General features: G+C 43.7%; 2 protein-coding genes across 2 annotated transcripts; one reads left to right on the forward strand and one right to left on the reverse strand.

Moving 5' to 3' along the window:
• Window positions 1-5251: 5251 nt before the first annotated feature.
• LOC135369147 (uncharacterized) lies at window positions 5252-6376 on the reverse strand. Its single transcript, XM_064602808.1, has one exon. It carries the CDS (start codon window positions 6374-6376, stop codon window positions 5252-5254), a length of 1125 nt encoding a protein of 374 aa, XP_064458878.1.
• Window positions 6377-6721: 345 nt separating this feature from the next.
• Window positions 6722-17638, forward strand: LOC135369208 (uncharacterized). The gene is made up of 10 exons (XM_064602840.1): window positions 6722-6757; window positions 9166-9249; window positions 11156-11293; window positions 11838-11957; window positions 12060-12095; window positions 12160-12237; window positions 12838-12891; window positions 13159-13364; window positions 15611-15770; window positions 17322-17638. The coding sequence occupies exons 2-10, from the start codon at window positions 9237-9239 to the stop codon at window positions 17429-17431; spliced, it is 915 nt and encodes a 304-aa protein (XP_064458910.1). The 5' UTR covers window positions 6722-6757; window positions 9166-9236; the 3' UTR covers window positions 17432-17638.
• Window positions 17639-19129: the final 1491 nt, after the last annotated feature.

The raw sequence follows: 19129 nt of genomic DNA on the forward strand, positions 1-19129 counted from the left end.
AACGTTCGCATGTATACACTGACGTCGTTTGCAGACTCACAAGTTGACTGCATAGACGTTGTCACCGTTGCAAACGTGATACGCAACACTACACTTGATGAACATACTTCAAAAATTTGTATTTCGGTATATGCTCGCACTGATATCTCTTAAAATCCGCGTACGCGGTGGAGGGACCAAAAAGGAAGCCTGCGTCTCGTATGGTGAAAGGCGAAAGCGCATTTAATTATGGGTGGTATGCAATGGTCTTGGATTATGGCCGAAAGGTCGCTGGGCACACCTCCCCAAGTTGTGCGTGCTGCCAAAAGCAGATGCCTTTTTGTTTTACTTAAATTAGTGTGTGCAGCATTCATTTGCTATGGCAATCAATTATTATGAATTTGAAATTGATTCAACACAAAAATAGCATATATATCCCCGGAACATGCAAATACCAAAAATAGATGTCTATGCGACGGTTCTGGGATGTGAAAACAATAGGAACATGGCAGCCGCATTAATGTACTTAATATGTGAACGGGCTCTCTGTGAAGCTCCCATGGATATCCTGACGTCCAATTTGCGATATCGCCAGGATGTACCTGGGATGTATATGGTTTGCTGGGACAGGACTTACGTGCAGTTCTATGCGCGACCTAGCTCAACATGATGTTAAGCACCACATCAGGGTCATTTTGCACCAGTACATCAGTAGTAATGAATGGACACAGCTCCCGCAAACACACAGGTGGCCTGAAAACCATTAAATGAATTTTAAAATGAAATTTGACCCCCCTGATTCTTTGTGCGACCTGGTAGTGTTTGCCTGTGTGATGCCACACATAGAGCCTAAGCACTCAAAGCAGGTTAATTATTACACAACATAAACTAGAAAAATTAAATTGGATGGTAGGTTGCGCCCCGTAACAGCTAAAAAAAGTCATGATGGGAGTACTCCAGTCACGTGATACCTAAGTAATACACAATCAGCTTACGACCGGCTACTAATCTCCAATAAACACTACTTTTAGAATCACAAGAATTACTGAGACAATTCTTCAAAATATCGAAGAAACAGTATAGCAAAATACTGTCAGCACGGTCGTCAGCGCCCTCTGTTTGCTCTCCTCCAAACCATATTGCACGATGACAGTGTTTAGTTTATTACGGCCTTGCGAGGCTTGTGTACGCAAAAAACTTTATTTCCTGCCAAAATTGAACAAAGCTTCACCTGACAGCTATGCCAGGTATCTACTGTAACGTTCGGGGATACACCAAATGTGCTCTTTCGACAGGGGACGTTGTGTACCACAAGATCCCAACAGAAAATGCACGGAAACAAAAGTTGTTGCAAGCGCTTGGTCAAGACATTCGTGAGCCACGCCGTATTTGATTAATCCATTTCTCTGACGGGTTGTACAAAATGGTACCAGAGGACGGTCAAAAACTTATCACACGGACAGCAGTCCCGACACCAGTGTTTCAACATGTGACGTCTGACGATGCGAACACCAGTGCAGATGAGGTATATGTTTACCAATACACAGGAATGATACATTACATGTGGTTCACTTGAAATTCAAATCGATTTTTGTGATGCCTACGTTGTGTAATGTACCAAACGCAATATCCCCCTTCCCCTGGGGAGCCCTGAGCTCTCGCAGGAGAATATAAGTGTCAAATAAATTATGCGCTATAGATACTGACTGCATTCTTCATTCATATCAGTGACACAGGCTTCCATCGTGACTGACAGGAATGTGAAACTCAGAAGTAAAAGCGTGTCAATGCATGATTTACCGTCAACACCTCTAAACCTTTATCCAGTGATGAATTCAACACCTATTGTCCATACACACTCATGCTCACAGTTGGGTCAAGCTCTCGTTTTGTTTAACATTTTAACTTCTCCATGCCTTGCAGGTGCATGATATGACAATATCTGCAGCACTGGTGGAACCAGATGTTGAGTCATTCCGGAAATCTGAAGACAACAGTTTTGAATGGCCTGCTGATACAAGTTTGCAGATACCAAAGCTCTTCGACTTTGCAGTGTTGTGCCTTCTGCTTCACCAGACCAGAAGAAGTACATCAAATGTGCATCATATTCAGAACTTCTGGTGCATCTCACAAAGCGGTCACTGATGTTCGCATCACGCTTCTGACCACAAAAGCCGAATGCCCAATTGAAAACAATTTATCTTGGAAACTTCGGCCAGAAGTGAACAAGATGGCTGCAGGGAACGTCCTGCAGAATCCTTTTCAATGGGACCAGTGCAGCCAAGGTGTGAATTCATAGAGCCTTATGCTGTCACAGATTCAAATGACATCTTGTAGTATTTGCTGTTGAACAGGTTCCGTGATTACTCGAGCTGATTAATATTAAAATCACCTCAATAGACCTCACCAACAAAACCTACCAGAAAGGTCGCAGGCTCCCTTTACTGACACAGGTAGGATTATCAGAACTCATACTCATGAGAGACTGAAACAACCAAATAATCTTACTGAAACACAAGCATTTGAATAGAGTCTGTCCTTCATTAGGCATGATACAAACACACATGGTACATATACTTATACTGATGTACATTAGAGAAAGGGAACAAAGGAGGTAGTGTGGAGAAAATCCAACTTCTTGTTAGAAAGTATTGAGGGCACAAAAAATAATACAAAACAACACACACAGGCTTTGTGTAGTTGATTTTTCTGTTACAATAATTCTATCTGCAACAATGACATAAAAGGTAGACGTAATAAAAGGTAAAAAGAACAAGCTTGTACAATTGCAATATGCAAATGCCATGCTCGGGAATGCTTAGTGGCAATGTAGTCCACAAGAGGATCTTGTAACTGAGGGTTCAGGAAACAATGTATACAAGCTTCGAGATAATGTGTCTAGGTTTGACCTGGCACGCTTTCAACAGCCATGACAGCCATGAGGGACCACGTTTCGATATAAAGAGCATAGGGAAGACACTTGGCCATTACCATATCTCATCTTCGCAGAGGATGTAGATCACCTCCTGAGTGAAACACCAACAACTTGCAAAGATATGAGCTACAGTGTAATAGTAGAGGTCTGCAAAATGCCTGAGCCTGCACCAATGGCTGCAGTTGGACTGGTAAGAGGGAAAACATGGGAAATTTATAATAAGAAATTGACAAAGTGTTGCAAAGATTGATGTGCACAGGCACAGAAAAGGTATAAAACTTTTGTTAACGATAGGGATGCCTCTGAAGAGAAGCCTCTGTTGATGCTATTGGCATGACCCCACCTAAGGCCTTCGTATACTGATAAAGTCATGAACGCGAGATGTTTTATTTATGTGTGTATTAATTTATTTCTATTTTTCTGGTGCACATGAACGGCCGAGGGCCTTCCTAATGGTGCACCATAACAACAGTCAATACAAAGAAATGAGTTAAAACACGATAATTACATAAAATAAAACAAAACAAATACTACGACAAAGACAAAACCATGTACATGGCGAGGCAACAACTGGCCTAGCTTCGGACCCATCGTGAAGGAGGGATCGACCCAATGGGAAAAACAATGTTGGCACAAAGTCGACCCAATGTACAGTGTCAGACTAAAAGTTGTCGGCCCGACCTACATAAAAGTCACTGGGCCAAGATTGGGGATTGACATTGGCCTAACGTGGCCTGACTTAATCTGCTGTAGTTTGGGCCAACGTGTATGGCCGACCTAAACGACATAGGGCTACGTTAGTGCCAGCATAAAACCGAGATTGGTCACAGCTTGGGGTTTCCCTGGCTTCACACTACGCAGCAATCTATTGTTATCGATGGGCCGACCATGGGCCCCACAGTCATAGAGCAATAGGCCCGACGTTGGATGGACGTTATTCATACTCAATTGTCTCGCAGCGTACAGTGACGATTGATCATCCTTTGTTTGTGCATGTATTTCTCACAGGGGGCACTGGGCATGCCTCTAAAGCACAGAAATTTCGCACAATGAAACAGCATTTCAAAGTGCAAAATATAGAGTGAGAATCATAAAAGCTTCCAATATGCCTGTGACCACCAGAATCAAACAGATCACAAAGGAAATCAATTGCATTCCTCGTATTGTCATCTCTAGGACGGGACAAGCGTTAGCATTTCTTTCGTAAGCAGGAACAGATACCCAATTGTATAGGTTGTCCCGCGAGCTTCCACAAATTCGAGAGACCTGTTCATGTGCAAGTCAAAATGAAGGGTGAGGTGTCTAAGTTTAATTCAATGCGTACACAAACAACACTGAAATGAGGAATTGCTGATCGTATTAGCTCACCATGAAGATAACGTGTCTGTTTCTTACTCTTTGGGTTCGAGACAATGTCGTGGCCAAACCAAAGTCGAACTTATGAAGTGCTACACCATTCCACGCTTCCCTCTCCCCAAGGAAACATACTGAGATTGGACCAAGATTGGACCAAGCTTGGCAAGAGTTCAGCTGGCAAACCTAGCCGTGCTTGGCAAGTGCTTAGCCAACGAGCTGGTTCTTGGTACAGGTCTGCCCCTTCGCCGACGGCTTGCCAAAACTCGCTCTGCCTATCAGTATGCAACATTGCGCCAACGTTGGCCGGCCGAAAGAGTCGATGGCCAATATTACATAAATGAGTCAGGCAGACCGAAGCTCCAGGTGACCAACACCAACAAGTGCCTTGAACCCCAACTCGAGCGAGGAGCCGCGCGCTAATCGCAATCGCATGCACCTAGTCGCCCATCGTCCTCCTCTAAGTTATGCAACATCATCCCGCGCAGAGACTTGGGGCGCGTCAACTTCGAGGCGACAAAGCCTTTGGACGGGTCGGACGATCGATGACCCGTTGGCCAGGCGCAGCGAGCACGCCCGTACGACGTCGTCTCGCCCTCGTATGACGCTTGACACGCGAGCCAACTTCCAAAACGATGGACGGACATGGTCTTCTTGCACTTGCACGACGTCGCCTTCTCTCAGTTGAGTCTCTGACACTGCTGGCGAGGTGGTTGCGTGCGCTGACCGCAGCTGAAGGAGCTATTCGCGCGTCCAGCGCTTCCAAAACTGCTGCCTTGCCTGTTGAATGACACGAAAAGTGAGTCGCAGGTCGTTCTGGCGTGATGCATCGGCGGCGAATTCATCAGGCAAAGCCACTGCTCGTTTCCCTAACAGAAAGTGGGATGGGGTAAGTGGCTCAAGCTCCCCGGGATCAGCTCCAATATGCGTGAGTGGGCGGGAGTTGACGATGGCTTCTACTTCACAGAGTGTCGTAGTCAACTGTTAAATGGTGAGGCGCTTTCTCCCAAGGCAGCGTCTTAGGGCTTCCTTCACAGTTCGTATGAGCCGTTCCCACCAGCCTCCCCACCAAGGAGCTCGCTCAACAATGAATCGCCTGACGATGCGATGCAGGGTGGCAAAATCTAGGACATCTCTTGCGCTAACCAGGGAGAGGAGGGACAAGCATTTGCGAAAGGTGCGAGCGTTGTCGGAAAAGATGAGGGAGGGTACCCCACGCCTAGAGATGAACCGTCGGAAGGCAAGCAGGAAATCAGGCACGCTCATAGAGGACACAAGTTCGAGGTGGACGGCCCTTGTGACACCGCACGTGAAAAGGGCTACGTACGTCTTGGGAGAAGCTGACCTTGAGATATAGAGCGGCCCCGCGAAATCTACGCCGACAACTGTGAACGGATTTGCCGGCGTTATACGCTCCCGAGGTAGAGGTGACACTGGGGCTGTCTCAAGGTGCGCGCTTAGTCTGCGGCAGGTCAAGCATGAGTGAAGGACACGCCTTGTTGTTTGCCGTCCGCGGACAACCCAAAATGTGCTTCGGACCTCGGCGATGGTGTCTTGCACGCTGGCGTGTAGGAAGCGCTGGTGAGCGTCGAGTATGATGAGCTCCGTGAATCGATGCTTCGGGGGCAGGAGGATGGGATGCTTGGTCTGGTACGAATCTTGAAGTTGGTGAAAACGACCGCCGACGCTCAGTATTCCGGAGGCGTCGAGAAATGGCTGGAAAACACGTAATGACGAAGATGCTGCAGCAACACTGCCGTGTGTGAGTGCCAAGATGTCGTGCCGAAAGGCTTCGGTTTGGACATGTGAGAGCCATATGGTTTCGGCGTGCCGAAGCTCTTCGGACGTAAGTGGACCCGTTGTACACGGTTGGCGGGGCCTACTGTTGCGGACGAACCGACCCAATAAACCATCAACGTCCCCAGGACATCCACAACTGATCCAGACGTCCTGATCCATGCTGGATTTCCCGTGGACGTCCTCTGGACGTAGCTGAAATATCCATAAAAGTCCCAGAACGATCCGGAACCCATCATCCTTTAGACATCCACAGGATATCGTCGGGTTCTTCTTTTTGTAATGTAGCACAAACTTGCGAAGGGGTATCATCGTATCAGATCACAGCACATTGGTAATATCACAACTACGCTGTCATATATGTAACATTTGCACTACATGGACACGACGTCACACTGACAGATATGCATTAATTATGTTATCTTGATGGAATCTATACAATATTATTTGTAGAATATTAATAAACTAGAATGCGCGGAATAAACTCTCCTACGATGAACTATAAAAGTATTTCTAGATGATCGGCAACGACTCTCTCACAGATACGCGCGTCGTCTGCTCCACGGATACTCTCAAGCGGTTCTGCTTTGAGGAGGGAGCACCATCAACATCGTGATCACCATCATCATCTGCGCGCCTTTTCCTGCCTTTGTTGCGTCAGTTGCGGTCTGTTGTACTTGTTGAGCTTCAAAGGTGAGCTTTTGCAGTTCTATGTGAAAAGATACACGAAGTGGTAACGATGCCAAAGGTGCGTGGTAAGCGCTACGTGTATATGAAGGCGCGGCGGGAAGTGAGAGAGTCTCTCACAGCGATTTCTGCAGACACCTCATACGAAGACAACGACCGTCACGCTTGCTGCTCGATTAACGAAGGAACTGTTCAATACGAACATTTGGAAAGCGATATTGGCGCAGAAGGAACGTCTAGTGATAGCAGTTCTTCGGTTGAATGTGCCGTAAGACCGAATATCGAAGAAGCGGTTTTGACTGCGTCGGCGAGTGTAGCACATTTGGAAACGGAAACGTTGCTAAATGAGAACGCAAACGTGACACCCGGATGGGGTATAACAGAACTGGATACCGAACAACGATCTGAAGACCGCTCAGATTTATTGAGCTCTCTGAGCGCTCTAAGGCGTTGGGCAATTGAGCATAATATAACGCACGCAGCTGTCAGCGCTCTTTTAAAGATTCTGAAAAGTCACCCGTGCCACGCAGAGTTTCCTAGTGATTCACGTGCCCTGTTGTGTACACCTCGTAATACAGCATCGAGAACTTCGCGAATGGGCACTGGAACCTACTGCCATTTTGGCCTTGCTAGCGGGCTAACCACCACCTTATCCCATGTGAGCAATCTACCAGCCTGTATACCGCTGCGCCTTAACGTTGATGGCTTACCAATTAGTAAGAGCTCGAGGCAACAGCTATGGCCTATACAGTGCTTAGCCAATGTACCCGGTGCAGATAGCCCATTTCTTGTTGGTGTCTACGCAGGGATCGAAAAGCCAGCATGTCCAAGTGAGTTCCTCACCCAGCTTGTAGAGGACATGAAAGAGCTCCTCCAGTCAGGACTCATTATTAATAATAAGCACTATACTGTAGTTCTGCAGAGTATTGTGTGTGATGCTCCTGCACGAGCATTCATTTTTTGCACAAAAGGCCACAATGCCCGGGCTGGTTGCCCAAAGTGTACTGTGGAAGGCGAATACTTAACAAACCGAATGTGTTACCTCGAAATGGCAGCTCCGCTGAGAACAAATCACAGCTTTAGGAACCAAGATGATATTGAACATCACAAAGGAGAAAGTATTCTGACAAAGCTTGAAATTGACTGTATGATGTGTGCCCCCTTGGATTATATGCATCTGGTGTGCCTGGGCGTGATGCGAAAACTGCTGAACATGTGGGTTACGGGCCCGAGACCACTATTGAGCCCCACTGATAGACACCTCTTATCAGATCAGTGCGTGGCACTACAACCCCACATGCCTCGTGAGTTTGCAAGAAAACCCAGGTCGGTCGCCGAACTAGATAGGTGGAAGGCCACCGAGTTCCGCACCATGCTTCTTTACATAGGGCCAGCTGTTCTGAAATGTGTGCTGCCTCAAGCTGCATACAATAATTTCATCACCCTCCATTGCGCCATCTTCATTTTGGCAAATCAAGAAATGTGTCAGCATCATGCAGAATATGCTGATGCTCTACTGCGTCACTTTGTAACTGGGTTCAGATCCTTGTATGGAGATCACCACGTCTCATTCAATGTCCATTGTCTTATACACATTTCACAAGATGTAAAAGCTCACGGCTGCCTAGACAACTTTAGTGCGTTCCCGTTTGAGAACTACATGCAGTGTCTGAAGCGTTTGCTGCGTAAAAATAATGGCCCTTTGGAGCAGCTTTTCAACAGGCTTTCTGAGAGACAGAGTGCATTGATTCCTAAACACTCTCTGGCAACCAGCAAAGCTACATTCTCTCAACAGCACAATAGTGGACCACTACTACCTGAATGCAGGGGCCCAGAATATCGTCTCGCAAAAGTTTCTGATTACACCTTTGGGGCTGCAGAAGGGGACAACTGTTGTAAAACTGCCTCTGGAGAGATTGTGCTGATTTGCAATATCGCCATGTTACGTTCTACGCAAGAGCCTTGCATCATAGGTCAGGAATTTCGTACCAGGACAGACCTCTATAATCAGCCCTTCGAATCCTCGCGTGTTGGTGTACACCTTGTGTCACAGTTGTCTCATCTGAAGTGCTGGCCATTAGCGGGAGCTAAGAAGATGGTAATGATGCCTCATAAGGACAAACATGTGGTTGTGCCACTGCTCCACTAAGTGGTCTCCAGGTGTGAAAGATCGTTGTACGCTTCGGTTTGTTGTACCTTGACACTTTTGAATCGACTGCGTCAACGAGAAGACCATTTTGTTTTATGTAACTTGTGTACAATGGAACCAAACTCTATCAGTGTGCAGTGCTTAAGTTCTGACGTTCTCCTAGGTATGTACATTCTTGTGAACTTCGTTAACCAAAAACAAGTGGAAGTGGTACCCGGGTCATGGGTTCAAGGAACAATATGCAAATGGCCTAAGTTGCCCTCAGACAAGGCAAAAAAGCTGATCCTGAAAAGTGCCCCACCACAAGAGTCTTGGGACAGATATGACATCCAAGTCATGGGAGTATTCTGTGAGTACATGTGTTGCACATCCTCTGCTCATTGGGTACAGAATGGAAAATCAATTGCTGTGTGTCACTGGTACTGGTTACAGAGCTGGTTTATTCAATATGTTTCATTTATGCCTCCACCTATTATAATAGCTTAGAATCCCTGAACTATATTTATTTTTTCCCATTGTGTGTTCCGCAACAGGAACAATTATTAATAGTTTACTTTAGCCAAACCGGAGCATTAGGCACTACCTTGGAGCGGAACCACTAAAATATTTCTTTGGCCAGTTCAAATAGTTAATTATTAACTAATAAAATAATTGAATAATCTTTGGCAAAAATTCTAGTTCACATACAATGTAACGGACTTACCAAGAAATCACATTTCAATATTTGTTATCGAATTGTCATCATTGCTGGAATGGCATTGAACAGTTATCCTTCACACATAATCCAAAATATGTGTTCTCAAACCAAGAGTAGACCCATACATTGTATCTTATTGTATCTTACATTTATTATTATTACATCTTACATTGTATACATTGTTGCAATCAAATTTCAATTACGCAAAATTTAGTGACCTGAAGTATGTGCCCAACAAAGATCTACTTTGCCCCGCCACAAAATGCTCTTTCTACTGCTGGCAGTGGCAGCACCATACTGAATTTGTACCCTTCCCTTTATTTTTTGCTTCTCAGTATGAAGTTAAGTGAGCTATATATTTTGAGCAGTTTTGTTGAAATGTTCAATAAAATTCAGTTGAGCATATCAATAATAAAACATAGGTTGTATATTCACACTATGCCTTGCACACTTTCCCATTGGAAATTGGTTTCACACGAAGGTAATGCTTCTTTCATAATTCAGTGCATGACCTGTGCTATGTTGTCGAATACTTTCTCGCATTTGGGCTAATTTGCAATGGCAGTTAGTACATTATACAGGGTGTCCCAGAAAACGTCATTGAATTTAAATAAAACAACTACGCCACTTAGAATCATGCGATCAACTGCATTTGTTCTTACTATGTTTTTGCTACCTCCTGATGTTCATGTTATGTAACATGCATGTTATGTAAATTTTTGCGAACTGAACTCTGAAATTTTCCAACTAAAGGTCACTTTTTTACCCCAGCAATGTGAAGTGCGTGCCGAGTTTACTCAAGTTCATGATACTTGATAGGAATATTGAGGAGCTATCGTACTGGAAAAAAATAGCTGAAAATCATGCTCTACGGAGCTCGCACAGGATAGCGTGCGACAAATTTTTCAGTGAAATCATCGTCACATCTGTGTTTCAAACCTCCTTTCGTCGGACTAACAGCGATTGCGCTCGAAAAGTCCTCGTGCGTTATACTGAAGTGCCTTGAGAAGCGTGATGTTCGCCTATTTTTTCAGATAGGATAGATTCTGAGTATCTCTGTCAATTATCATGAATTAGAGTAAATTCGGCATGATCTTCATGTTGGTGAGGTAAAAAAGTGACCTTTACTTGGCAAATTTCTGAGTTCACTTTGCAAAAATTTACATAATCAAACTTAGGTTACATTACACGCACGTCAGAAGGTGGCAAAAAACATAGTAAGAACAAATCTCGTTGACCGCATGATTCTAGGACAATTCATTTGGACAATTCATTTGTGCACGTGAATGGTACCAGTTCGCCACCCAGGGCGGCAAAGTTAGCATGTAAGGATTTAGGAGTACCACACGGACTGGACACATTTATGACAAGCCATTATCACTCTAAAGGGTATATCATTGTCCACCTTTCCTTAAAGCGTGCATGTGGAGCTTTGGCTGCTGATCTTTTAACTGCGGCATCCTATCTGAATTACAAATTGTGGGGACAAATCTGCATTTAAAAATGCATCATGTTACTACTGCGTAATCCCAGTGACAATTTTTTTGTAAATTTGCAGCAACGTATGCTGAAGCTCATGCCAAGCTTGACCGTGCTCAGTATATTTCGGACTTAAATTCAGACATGAGCGACGATGGCAGACGAAAGCGACTTCCTCCATGCCGTCTCATCCAGGAATCGGAGGAGCCCACAATTGGTAATCCCTGTTCATTCTTATTATCTATTCTGCTTCGTATTGGTTTGAAGCATGTTTCGTGCCATGAAGCGTTAAACGTCAGTGTCCGTTCTTTTGCCCACTATTGCAAACGCTTCTCCTCTATGTGAAACATTTTATAGCTATTGATACTTCTAATTCAAATGTCAACATTTTCTTTTCTGTTGACAACCAGTGGCTGTTTTCATTTGCTTGCTGCTGCCAAGATACAACAGACATAGACAGGTGTCAAGCAACTAGCGTAGCTATATGGCTCTTTTAGGTTGTTAAGTTTGTGTCACGTCAAGTCACACTGCGTTATTTTTTTTGTCTTTACTCTCAGTCACATTGCGAATTGTATAAAATTGATTTGATTTGAAGATATTACCTTGTATGTCGTGTTATTCTGTTGCTTTTCCCATTCTTTCTCCATTGTTGTATAGCGCCACAGAGGTGTAGACTGTTGATGGATCCTTAAAATAATAAAATAAAAATATGTTTGTATGCTTTGTGTTTCCACAAAACTTAACTTCTACTTTCTTCACAGGAAGGACGAAGCGTCCACGAGTGTTTCCCCTTCCAGAGTCTTCCGACTCTGAAGACGTCGACAACACACTTCCTGATGTGCCTCCAATCCCTCACAATTTTCCAGAATGCCACGCAGCAGGTAAGTCATATTTATTTTTAGGTGTGTCTCATACAGGATACAGGTCATAGGCTATAGTATTCTGTCCGGAAATAACTAATATCTTTCTGGAATAACCTGCAGGCAAGAAGACCATTGCTCGACCTTGCAGCTCCCAAGGTAGGATTTGATATAGCAGGTGGTCTGTACTATCTCCTGTTCTAATGTGGTTCACCCTTTGCAGGCAGCAATGATGATTCAATCCATGACACCATCTCTGGCACATTAGATGAAATGTGTGGTACATCATTTGCTGGAATGAGTAAGGAAACAAACTGTTTAAACAAAACTAAAATTATGTTAATGTGGAAATGATGCAAGCTTAATAGCAATCGTTGACACAGTCGCCAATCAATATTTCAGACTAGAGTTTCAAATTTTTCAGACAAATCTTGGTAGCGTCAAAAACCACATAGAGCTGAACAATTTCCACTTCCAACATTTTGGACTGTGTTTCGGATAAATCGTCCGGTTCCTCTTACTCCTTTCGGTTTGAGCACGTTCATTGATTAGAATGTTTTTTTTCTTCCAAGTGCCAAAATGTACTCACTACAGTGCATTTTGGGACTCCACAATTCTGACCACTCCAGGAAACAAAGCGCACTGACCCTGTGTGCCATTATGCCAGCATTATGCCATGTGTGCACGTCAACTGTTATTTGAAGGCTGTGGAAGTGCTGAAATAAAATTTTGTTGAAACAGTGCATGGAATGTTTAAAAATTTGGACTGCTCAATAAATTGGACTGATTATGTGGTCCTTTCAATTATGAAAAATTGGTCGGCAACTGTGTATAGGAGCAGCACTGGTTTGATTCTTTGGTGGATGTGCGCTGTTATTACAATCCGAGATTACATCAACAGGTGGTGAAGCAACTAGTCATCCACGTCAGCACGAAAATGTTGCCTCCACAACAGGTATTCCTTTTATAAATGTATTGACCAATAAACCGTCACACTCATATGTTGGCATACCATCATTACCATTGACAAACAGAGATAACCTTTTCCCCCACTGTGAAAACTGGATGTGATTGTCAGTGGAGCTCACTGTTGAAAGTAGAGCTTTGTGTGCTTCGTCTCATCTTAGTTATTGTATTTTCGCCCAGCGCATGCATGACTGTGGTCAATGATGTTCCCATCAAGTTTACTGCATTCTGTAACTGATCTGTATGCTGTTTCCAGAGTTTCAGAAGCAGGTCCTGCAACTTTTACACCTGGTGCGACTGACACAACAAAGGGACAGTGCTGTACTCCATGAACTTTGCGCACAGAGGGTCACTAGTACGGCTGCGAAACCACTAGGAGCACTAATAAAACAGCCATTTGCATCTTCCGAAGACTTCGAGCAGTTTGATTCATCTCTAAGTGAAGAAAGGAAATTGTTGCTCGTAAGTGTTTTGGTTCATTGTTGTCTTGTCCCGTGTGTACTTAGTCGTCTCAATTCACGAGTAGTTGTAATGATTTTGGAACATAACACTTTTCAGTCTATGTACATATTTATACATTTAGAATGCTAAAGTGGGATGCTGACTGCCAGGTGACTCTTTGTCTTCGGACATTGTTCCCATGTTCTGTGCACTGGTTGTTCATGCACCCATTGCTGGCATTTGTGCGTACCAGGTTGCTGGACCCTGTTAGAGAAGCCACTTTACAAGGGGCAGTGAAGACTGTTAACGTTGGCCCTTTGTCCTATTTTCTTCAGATTGTGCGATCACTTATGAACATAAGATGTGGCACAGATATTGCGTCGTTCGTGGGTGTAGTTGTGATTACAGCCTACGAAAGAGAGTACATCGCAGATAAGGGACTGAGCCACCGAGTTCAAGAGGAACACAGGATACCCAGCATCATTCAACCCTGATACCAGATCGCAAAGACTAAGGCATTTGATGTGGCCATGACTTCTTAAGAGAAAGCAACATATTGCCACATGGTTTATATGCCCAGCACACCTGTTTAATCTTCCTTTCAGGATGGAGTGCCTATTTCTCACTCAAACCACATGACCCCTCAAATAAGAACATTCACTCATCTGTACATCTAAAAATAGACTGAATAGACCCTAGACTAAAAATATACCTCTTGTACTGTGGACATTCAGAGCGTGAGATCCGTTTGACTTAGTCAGAAAGATATAACCAAGGATGGGCGCAATGCAAGACCAGATACAGACTCCTGTTTTCCGGAAATGGAGGTTCTTGCTCCGCATAATATGTGTGGATCTCAAATATGAACTCAAGTATAAATATAAGTTACTGCTGTGGCTGGTCTTTTTTTTTTCTTTTAGGAAAAAAGACAGTGTCTTCTGCCAAGAACAACATATACTGATATGATAACACGAAACGGATATTGACACTATTGACTCTGACACTAAAACATACAAGTACTAGAAATTATTTGCAGCTGTTAACGATGCCATGGGTAAGCTTACTGAGGTGTAAGTTGCATGAGACAATCCCAGCGTTGGACGCACACTTTACAATTTACACTTGGCTAATAAGCTAATAATGTTTTAATGAGAGCGTCATCTTCCATATCTCTGACAAATATTTAAACTGTCGCAGAAAATGGAGTGCTGAGCAATTTGTGCTCAGCCACCAAATTTGCACGTCCTCTTTAGACTTTGAACTCACAATCTTTGCAATTGATTTTATACAGGGTGTCCAAGCTAAGTGTGAACATACTCTTAAATATAAAGTATATACAGTGAACCCTCGATTTATGAACATCCTCGGTTCCCCGAAAAATTGTTCATATATCGAGGGATTCATAAATCGAAAATCCTAGTCAGCTTCCGTGCATTAGAATAGGGCGGTGATGACAGTACATGGTAGTGCATGGTGGTCTCAGGAGAGTTATCTGCAGGCACCGCTGGGGGCACTACCAATTAGCATCCATGTGGGACATCGTTTCGATTTCTGCACCGGTAACTCCCCTATCGGTGCCTAAACACAACTCTCCTACGACAGCCATGTTGCTCAATTCTGATGCACGGAGGCTGACGTTTTCGTTGCTCAGTATGGCTTCATTGATTTTGCTGCAGATTTCGCACGCATAAATGTGCGTCATCGTGCGTCAACGGAAGTTCGTTAGTTGGGTAGACAACAAGCCCAGTTCCTAAATGCAGGTCACGTTTTCCTGCACACTCCCTGTATATCATTTTTTCCAAGATGAAATCAGTTGCAACATAGCGTATGCTGAATGGCACTCCTTAGGAGGGCATCACCAGACTCCTAAGACAATGTCTTCACTTTCAATAGTAATTAAAATTTTAATTACAAAACCTACAAAGTTGTCCTAGTGAGAACATCTTGCTATTTTTTTTTGTTTTGTTTTTTCGGTCACCTGATATTGTAGCAGATTTCAGAACAAAAATCCGTTTGGTAGATCGTTCGCTAAACATTCGTGAAAGAACACCGTCTTTTTTTCTTTTGTTCATTGTGCATCTTCGGAGATGCTTATTTCCTTCATCCCCAATGTGAGTGGGGGAAAGGTGTTCACACTTAGCTTGGGCACTCTGTATAATATAAATATGATGAGTTTGCATACGGTAATCACAGGTTATGCAGCTGCAAATGCTCTCGCATTGCAGCTTATTACATGCATGCATGTTTATATGTTCTGTCTGATGTAGGCGCAGGAACTTGTGTGCATTGGAGGAAACGACGTGGGCCATGCTACCAGGAACATCTTAGCTTACATGCTAACAAATCGTGTTGCCGAAGAATATAGCTGGTTTGGCCAGAAAGGGAAGAAAAAGTTTTGCACTCTTCATGCACCCTTGGTTATTTTTGGTATGTATAAGCAATGAACCATTCTGTGTAAACGTTACGTGACAACCTACTTTTTCTTTTTTTCTTTTTTTTTATTTTGTTTTCTATGGCGGCTGTGGTCCTGGGACACTTCCCTTCATACTTCCTTACTGGTTCGCTGGATTTTCTACCCATCGTATTTCCCATACAATTTGCGAAGGTGCAAAAACCAACTGCATGCAAAATATTTACCGCAACAACATGTGTCTCGTTGTAGCGTTGGTGGCACTGTCTTGAGAGTGTGACATTGATATCGACGAAACACGGAACGCAGACGGCGACAGCGTTCTGAGTCTGGTCGCTGTTTGGTGTTTTGTTTTGCAGTGTGAAACGCCCTTAAAGAGATTTCTTTTCTAAATTCAAGAGGTCAAATAAATATGCTGTAGGAAAACAATGAATAACAGCTGTAGTTGTGTTCAAGTTAAGAAAAAGATGACTACAGATGCCGTTTACATAACATGTACTACGTAAACATTTTCGTGCTTGCTCTCATATCTCATCACCTGTGCCTAAACAAACAAATTCCACGAGTAACCGACCACTTGTGTTAGCTCCAGTAAACGAGCTAACACAAGTGGAGATCAGACAGTGGGAAAAACGAGTCAGAAACACTCAAAGTTATTGCTAGCATGCGATTTGCGGTAGATCTGCATCCTGAGCTCTGTCATTCAAGGTCAGAGATGTCGGCAATAGGAGGTGCCAATAATCCTGTTAAGTGTTGAGAGGGAACCTTTCATTTTGCGGAAACATGTAAACCATAGCCAGGGCTATATAACTACAAAATATGAAGAAAATCTTTTGAGAAACTGCAGTCCAAAAAACCCAATTTTTGAGAGCATAGCTGTACTCTACACAGACTTGCCAAAAGGGGACAAGGTACAGACATGCAAATTTGATATCAATTTACAGAGCACGCTTCGACCTACTTCGACCTACATGCCCGTACTTCATATATCTCGATGGCATGCATAGGACGAGTACAGCGCAGAGACAAATATGACCAAAACCGGAACTTTGGGGCAACTTTGGCAATTCTTAATTGAAGTTCAAAACATAATTGACCCGTGCCGTTTAGAAAGGCTGAAAACCATTGTGCCTGATATATTGCGCAAAAAAAAATATTCTGGGACCCTCCGCTGGCGTGGAATAAAATGTCAGTCGCTCTGTCAGAAAGCTCCGCCGCAGGGTCAATTTCGTTCAGATTTTTTTTCTGGTGGACCACAACACATAGAGCCAAAATATTTATTGCTCCTGTGTGCATTCGTGTTGTGGTACAGCATATATTTTTCAAATGAAATCGGTGATGGTGTCCGGACCACCCCGCCTGAGTTGAGATGGAATCACCCAGTTGCTTTTACGTTATTTGATAGCGACCCAATGAGACTGTTCTGGGTGCATGAAGGGAAAGGCAAAACACTGATAGGTTGCACGAACAGCTGACCTACTTCCATACCATGTAGCATTTTCAAACTGCCCAAGCCACCTCCATACAGTACGTAGCTGTTAATACCACCTGTCTTCATTTCATTTCAGAAGCAATCAGAATGAACAGGAAGTTCTCAGGAGCTACACGAACGGAAGTGGAATGTTCTATAAAGTCCTGGCTCAGACACGCGAAGGAGCGCCGCTGTTCAAAGGAGTGATGGAACTCCCTCCCAGTAAATTTGCCTCTGCATCGAAAAAAGTGACGACTTGCTACAACGTGACTTTTTATTTTTGTCATTCATTTAATTCATTTGACATGACAAGTCTAGTTTTTCAGTGGACTTTCATTGCACCAACGTGTTTTAGTCAATTGACTTTTACAATATTTCTACCTCATGTTGTATTCCTATTTTTGTACCATGTGCATTTGCATAGTTTTTCAGTAGACTGTTCTTTTCCTTTTTTTGCAGCTACTTGTTTTAGTCATTTTACTGGTACTCTATTTTAACTTCATGCTGTATTCCTATTTACGTGCATTCTCCCCATGCGTTTTTGAGTCGGGCATTCTTTGCAGCAACATGTTTTATTCATTAATTTTACTTGTACAGTGCTGGACAAAAGTTTACGGTACACGCTGTGGCGCATTCCTTCTTTAGAGTGACACAGTAGCATCGAATGGAACGATAAGGACTTAGACATATGCTTAGGTAACCCAGTCGCCTGTTTTTGTCTGTATGGTACCATTCGCTCCTAGCGTGTTACTCTGAGGAAAGAATGCAGCGGAACGTGTTCCGTAAAGTCTTGTCCAGCACAGTACTGTATCTCGACTTTATGCTGTATTCCTACTTAGGTCGGGTTGACCTAATCTGTGATATCTTATGGCACGAGTACTTAGGTCTACTTTTATATACAGGGTGGGTGCTATAAAAGGTAAGCCACATTTTCGCACGTGGCGCGACACCTACTTGACGGACAGACTTCCGGTACCACAGAGTGCATAATTTGTGCTAGAAAAGCCTCCGAAAAAATTGTGGTTACCAGGCACTGCATATCAAAGTAAATACGACCACGCAAACTTTTGTCTTCCTGCAGTTCTTATGCGCTATACCAATGTAAACACAGCAGTCTGCCACTAGTCGAGTGCAGCTTCCGCCCAGGGGCGCTAGCGGCGTCAAAACCGAAAACAAATTCGTGTCAGCTGGCGCCCCTAGGCGGATGCTATACACAACAATTTGAGACCGCCGTGTTCACATCGGTATAGCGCATAGGATATGCATGATGACGAAAGTTTGCGTGGTCGTATTTACTTTGATATGCAGTGCCTGGTAACCACAATTTTTTCGGAGGCTTTTCTGGCACAAATTATGCACTCTATAGTAGCGGAAGTCTGTCCGTCAAGTATGTATCTCTCCACGCGCAAAAATGGACTGACCTTTTATAGCGCCCACCCTGTATGTACTGTTACAAATATAAAATGTATATGCAAGCAAGCAAGCTGTGATACAATATATTTGAAAGTGATATTTTCTATTAAATGTACACAATAAATAATAATTGCTAGCAATTGCTCCCTACCTGACTCTGAAAATGGGCATAAAAAGGCTGCATTTAGCAATCGATAATAGTGAAAGTGCGCATACTAGCTGGTTCATACTGGTGACGTGAAGACCTGAGACAGGGAGGAAATAACAGACAACTGGTGCAAGACAACTGGTGACAACGTTCTGGTGCAAGTAGCAGCAGTGCAATACACAAAACTGCACTACTTAAAAAAACTCCTAGCACTGTCCCAAAGACGTCAACAAAGACGTCCTGTGGACCTATCACGGAGATCCATGGATGCAACTTTGACGGTCCCAGAAACATCCGCAATACGTCTGCAAGACCTTTATGGACGTCCTGTAGACGTCGCAATA

Source organism: Ornithodoros turicata, chromosome 9, assembly GCF_037126465.1.
Source record: "Ornithodoros turicata isolate Travis chromosome 9, ASM3712646v1, whole genome shotgun sequence".
NCBI lineage: Eukaryota > Metazoa > Arthropoda > Arachnida > Ixodida > Argasidae > Ornithodoros > Ornithodoros turicata.